Below are 7,155 nucleotides of genomic sequence, written 5' to 3' on the forward strand. Positions count from 1 at the left end.
ATTTGTCTGTAATTGCTACTGTTGTTTTGTTAATAGTTTGCTTTTGGAAGGGTTGTGTGACAGTGATACGGATGGGCGAGGTGACAGTGAAGCAGTGTTGTTGTTGGAAGTGGTAGTGGTTGAGTTGGCAGTGATGTGGTGTTGACTTGGAGATTTCGACTGGTCGGGAGAGGTAAGAGTATAAAAAAAATCAAATTAAAGACAGAATTATATAAATATATATATAACATTACAGGGAATTCTCATTGGACAACTGAAATTATACATACACACACACACATAATTTCATATATTCATACATATATGCATATACAGAAATACATACATAAACTCATTCAGCTATATGTAAATATATGTGTGAATGTGTGTATGTTTGTACGTATATGTATATGTATATACACATGCATATTAATTTATATATATATATATATATATATATATATATATATATATATATATACGTATGTGTATACACACATACATAGATACATACATACGTACATAATAGACCTACGTAGATATATATATGCATGCATGCACACATATACACACAAATACATACGTAAATGCGTGCGCACACATGCACATTGGCAAGCTATTAAACGTACACGTGCATACACTCAACCCTGCCCCATATACGACACGTTGATTGGCCATTTAACGCAACTATGCGATTTCCCCTATTTACATTACTTCCCTCTGTTCCTCCCTCCAATACCCGGAACTGAACGGGTATATCTGTACCCGATGTCGTATGGATCAGAGTCAAAAATACTCTGATACTTGGTAAGAAACGTTGCTCCTGTATCTCGGGTTATTGCTGTGATGGTGAAAATGTCGTCTGCTCGAATATGTGTCTTGTGTCTGCAGTTGTGTTTGGTGTGGGCATTCCTATTCCAGAACATCGAAGGTATGTACTGATATTAGATTAATGAGAAAACATTCGTTAATCCGTAGTTGGTTTTTGTTTTGAACTTTTTGCTTCTTGTGCCAATTGAAGATTAGTTCTTTGGATACACTTTCTACGATATTTTTGGTGATTGTCCTCGCTAATTCCTGCCCATTAGCTTTTATTTAAATGAAGTTAGATTTCATCATGTAAAAATACCAATTGTTGTTGTTGTGGTTGTTGTTTGGACCCATGTTAGCTCTGATAGATAACACTACTTATCAAAGGTGTTTTGGCCATGCCCATCTCGTGATTTTGGTATATTTAGAGTCTACATTATGAAATGTGCCTTTCTCGATATAAGATGAAGTGATGTGATTTAAAAGTGATTTAGCTGCTCTTTCTAATAGCTCGAGTGACTGCGAAGAAACTCCCTATTTGAATTGAGAAAAAGAAACATTTTTTCGAGTCTTGTCCGAAGACTAGAAAATGAAGGAAATGTTACGAGTGTCAGGATTACCAAGCAACTATTGGCCGATGTTATGACAACTGAAGAATTAGATATCTTGTTACTCAGTTATTACTGTCCCCGCCAAAAACAATCGATAGAATGAGTACCAAACTTTAAAAAGGAAATGTACGTGAGGCGATTTATTCGACTAACCTCGGCGGAATCATTTTGTTGGTGTTAACAAAATAAGTTGACCTTTTGCCTACAGTAAAAAAGATTATTATTATTATTGTTATCCCTATCACCGTTGTTGCTGTTGTTGTCGTTGACCAAGTGCGGTCGATTGACAGAAATGTCAAAGCGTTTCTTCCAACTCTTTACATTATAATTTCAAATTTCGTCGAAGCCAATTTCGACTTACATTCTTTCGTGGTCGATGAAATAAAGTACTAGTCAAGTACTGTTGTCAGTGGTATCGAGTTACTCTTTCCCCAGATTTCTGACCTTGTGCCTATGTAAGAAACGATTATTCTGGTATATCATAATATACATATTATTCTGCTTGTCACCGCATATGTTCGAGTGTTGCACTAAACAAACTTAACTAAATCAATGACATAATGGAAATCTTTGACAGTGCTTTCTAATTATGGCACAAAGTCCTCAGTTTTGAAAAGAGAAATGACTCGATACCATTGATCTAAGTACTTGAATAGTCCTTTGTTTTATTGATCCCCAAAAAGATGAAAGGCAAAGTTGACCTTGGTAAGATTCGAACTAAGAACGTAAGCAATTGGAATGATTCTGCCATCATGTCGCCTTCAAAATCGTTAACATAATGAAACAAAGTGATGAAGATTTATAAATTTAGGCACTGAAATAGAAACAAAAACGTCCATAAAAGGCGTATTTCCTCCTAGCTGTTGTTAATGTAATTACAAGAGGGGGAGTTGTTGAATCAATACAGTATCGGGGAGAATCACTTTCGTTAGGTCCCTTTATGTTCTGAGTTCAAACTCACCGTGGTCAACTTTATTTCGAGTGTTAACAATTTGAGCACTATTCCCTTACCCAAAATCTTATGTAGCTTTAGGTCACTTATTGTAATCATTAATGAAGTGGTAGAACCGGCGGAATGACGAAGAAAATACTTATGATTTGAGTTCAAATCCGGCAGAAGACGATTTAACCTTTTTAACCTCCCAGGTTGATAAAATAATTACCAGTTGAGTAATATAATGAACTGACCGCAACATTTTGAAGTTTTGTGAATAATTATGTTTTTACTATTTATTTATTCATTTTATTTACCTTTCTTTGGGGACAGTTGATTGGTACGATCGTAAAAGATTCAGACAAAGTGCTTTATGGTATATTTAATTACAGCTTTCTACGTTCTGACTCCAAATTCCGTCAAATTAAATCTGTCTTTCGTCCCCTCGGAATGAATTCTAGTTAAGTAGTGGGAGAGATTTAATCGACTAACAAACATCGACCCACGAATTTTAAGTCTTCACCCTTTGTAATAAACTATGATTTATTTATTTATCTGTTTGTTTATTTATTGCAGGTAATCGCAAAGTTGTCTGCTACTACAGCAGTTCTGCCAATGACAGGCTTGGTATCGGCCGATTCGAACCAGAAAATATCGATCCATATCTCTGCACCCATATCATCTATGCATTTGTCGATATGAACGGTCTGTATCTGAAACCATCCAGAAATCTCGATTTAGGTAAGCACACTTTTGTTAGGTCCTGAAGCCTAATTTACATCAAGCATGTTCATCAATTCTACTATTCTGATATGATTATATGTATTAATCGATCAGCGAAGTAATTTGCGAGTAGAGTATATTTAAATGTTCAATATTTTACTCTTTCTTTGCCCGATAAAAAATAATTTTTGTACTGCTCTTCGAGCAGATTTCAAATCCAGGAAGGATCGTCCGTCCTTATTCGAGCCACTTTGACACTGGATAGGACCATTTATATCATTTTATGACTAGTGAGTCACGTGCATAGTGAAGAGATCCTCTGGATTTAGGCTTATTTACTTAAACACCGAAAATTTCTTGTCTTCATTTTCTTTCTTCGTAAGAGCCTACCAAGGCAGCTTTAGTGATTTTTATTTCAATATTCTTTGTAAAATGTATCTATGCCAATGATAGATTATTGAGATCTCTAATAGCAGCATATGAACGTTTCCTTGTAAAGATTTATTTGTCTCAGTTAATAGCGTTATTTTTCAATGCATGAGAAGAGTATGAAGTATAAGTACATTCTGGTTGTATGGCTGTCAGAACAATCCTTCCTATAAATATTATTTAATATAAATGATTTTTGCAGAAATAGCATGATGCTAAAACAATTTATAATGAAGAGCACCCTCGGAGGAACCGTGCGGGCCGAAACGACCGGGAGGTGGACGCGCTACCGAAACGCGTGCGAGCGGCGATGCCCCGGGCGACGCTCGACCCCCGTTTGTGGACAGATGATGATGATGTGCGTAACATCGTTCACTAGTATGTCGCAACCGACAATTTTGTCTTGGTATGGGTTTTTGGAGGCACCTTTATCTCTCTTATTGATCTGGCATTTGGGAGCTACCTCTTATTTCAGGACAGCAAAGGCATGTACTGTTCTAGGTACGATATGATCTATCTATCACAAGTCCATTTGAGATTTATTGATTTCTGAAAACAAGAGCCTGTATGTAGTCTAGGCAAATTCATCGATCCGGGATAACTCTGACTGAGAAACGCAATGAGGTCGATGTCTCAAAGTCCTTTTACACCGGTGAATCGCATGTGTTATGAATACCTGTCGTCTAAAAGAGGTGGGATGTTCTCCAATGACGGAAAACAACCGATATTCGCGGTCGATTCTGCTACAATATATTCAGAATGAATAAATACGTTATTCTTTGGATACTTCGAAGGATCGTTGAAATTGAGTTGAACTACACAAATCCTGTAGGTGAATGGTAATAGTTAAACTAAAACAAGAATCTCACCGAATAGATCCCGGGAAATAAAATAGATAGGATAGCTGTGACAATCAATGGATATCGGGCGAAGACAGTTATGGAAAGATAAGGGGAAAGCTTTAAACTCTGTTCCACTGTGTGGCACCTTGGGAAAGTGTCTTCTACTCAAGCCACGAGCCGACCAAAGCCTTGTGAGTGGATTTGGTTGACGAAAATTGAAAGAAGCCCATCGTGTATGCATATATATATATATATATATATAATATATATATATATATATATATATATATATGTACATATATATATTTGTGGGTGTGTGTATGTGTGCTTGTGTGTGTGTCTTTGTGTCACCACTTGAAAACCGACGTCTGTGTGCTTAAGTTACCGTAACTTAGCGGTTCAGCAAAAGAGACAAACAGAATAAATACCAGGCTTAAAATGAATAAATACTGGGGTGGATTCGTTCGACTTAAATTGCCGATGGAAGTGCCCCAGTATGGCCGCAATATACTGACTTAAACAAGTAAAAGATATATATATATATAATGTGTTTATTGAAGACTGGAGTTTATGGATTTATTACTTTTACTTTATAGTCGACAATTGTTTCAATAACTCCATGGTGGCTATTCGCACATTATATCTAAGCTAACAATTATCTAGCCATGCATGCTACGTAATTCATACTACCTAGCAACTCAGAATTGTTTCATCGGAACTGTTTACAAAATATAATAATAGTACACAAAATATTTTGTGAATTGTTTTGTAAAAAAAAAAAAAGAAACGAAAATCGAAGAAACTGTGTTCAATTTCTAATATCTATAGTCTACAATGGAAGTGTAACTTAGACATTTTCTGTTTATTCGCAACATCAGCTTCTGCTAGCCACATTCCCCTTTTGCAATTTTCAAACACCCGCTGTCCTTGTCAGTGTTTCCCAAGCTAAATACCTGGATTATCATACCTCTCCTAACTACCTAATATACTATATATATATATATATGTATATATATACATATATATATCTTTACTTGTTTCAGTCATTTGATTGCGGCCATGCTGGAGCACCGCCTTTAGTCGAGCAAATCGACCCCAGGACTTATTCTTTGTAAGCCTAGTACTTGTTCTATCGGTCTCTTTTGCCGAACCGCTAAGCTACAGGGACGTAAACACACGAGCATCGGTTGTCCAGCGATGGTGGGAGGACAAACACCGACACACAAACACACATACATATGTATATAATATGTATAAACATATATATGACGGGCTTCTTTCAGTTTCCGTCTACCAAATCCAATATATATATATATATATATATATATATATATATATATATATATATATATATATATATATATATATATATATATATATATATGTATGTATATACATTCATATATATGCATATATGTACATATATATAATATATATATACATATATATACATAAATATATATATAGAAATATACAGGGTGCGGCACATTTGAAAGGCTGACAAAAGGAAAAAAGAAACATTTACGAAAAATTAATTTTACTGTTGTTTAAACAAAGGGTTACAGTTTTTGTTCATTAGCTAAATGAAAACATCATTGGCGCTTGTATAAGTTCATTAGCAACAAATAAGTGAAAGTTTAAAATGTGGGAGGTATTTCAGCCGCACCCTGTATATACATACATATATATATATATATATATATATATATATATATATATATATATACTAGCTGACGAACCCGGTAAATTCCCGGGAAAGCGGGGCTTACCTTTTGCTTCTGTTCTCATAATTGTTTCGCTAATCCAATAACAATACAAAGTATGTAACCCTTAAAACGGCTTTTGTGCATTTACAGAGAATACCTAATTGTCATACACAAGATGTTTTTGGGAATTCCCAATAAGTTATGAATACCCAAATTGTGAAGTCAGTTATGTAATAACAGGACAGTAGTTATCCGATAATAAGAATTCAAATAAAGTAGCATACCTCATACTAAAGAGGTATGTATACTAAAATCGTGAAGCATGTTACATAATAACAGCCTAATCAGATATGAGATAACAATTCAAAGTAAATGACTCTGAAAAGGACTTTTGTTCGTTCCCAGAGAATATTACCCTCAGGGGCACTAGTGTTGGTATATTTGTGAATAAGTCACTAACCGAAATATATGGATCTATTGTTTTGGAAAATACTACTTACTTGTTTAAGGGTTAGACTGGATAAATTGCGAAAATAACTCTAACAGTTCAAGTACTAACAAATAAGCATACTCAATCTGATTTATACCAAATAATTTAGGAAAATGAATGGGTTATTTCCCTTGGCTTTTAGAATAAAATATATTAGATAAACATAAGGATCCCTTTCAGGGGTCCTATCATCGATTTTTCTTCAACAATCTAACTATGCCATGAGGTTTCCAGACATGAGTTCTACTCACGTGTCAAGTTTCATCAAAATTGATAAAATGATGTAGGAGGAGTTAACCAACAACTCCACAAACACACCCACAGACCACCACATATATATATATATATATATATATATTCATGTTAATCCTTTAATCCCTACATATTTTCTCTCCCTCCGTTTTTCTTTCTCTCTCCATTTTCTCCCTCTAATCCCTTCCTTTCGAAGAACGGAGGGTTGAAACGTCAAAGACTCTTCCGTTCTTCACGTCAAACTAATACATCTGTTTGGTGTTCCCTTGCCCGTCTTCGTCTTTTGCTTCGTGTAAATTTCAATTGTTTATATATATTTTTATTAAGGCGGCAAGCTAGCAGAATCGTTAGCTCGCCAGACAAAATGCCGCGAAACATT

The 7,155-nt window shown here is 35.1% G+C and overlaps 1 protein-coding gene across 1 annotated transcript in view; it reads left to right on the forward strand.

Annotated features, from left to right (window-relative positions):
- Window positions 1–749: 749 nt before the first annotated feature.
- The window catches only part of LOC106869095 (chitotriosidase-1), a 63,626-nt gene continuing 57,220 nt past the window's right edge, over window positions 750–7,155 (forward strand). The window contains exons 1-2 of the mRNA XM_014914628.3: window positions 750–910; window positions 2,911–3,075. Of these exons, the coding sequence (XP_014770114.1) occupies window positions 826–910; window positions 2,911–3,075 (250 nt within the window). The 5' untranslated portion in view covers window positions 750–825. The remainder of the gene's footprint in view (window positions 911–2,910; window positions 3,076–7,155) is intronic.

Source organism: Octopus bimaculoides, chromosome 3, assembly GCF_046866305.1.
Source record: "Octopus bimaculoides isolate indiv1 chromosome 3, ASM4686630v1, whole genome shotgun sequence".
Lineage (NCBI taxonomy): Eukaryota > Metazoa > Mollusca > Cephalopoda > Octopoda > Octopodidae > Octopus > Octopus bimaculoides.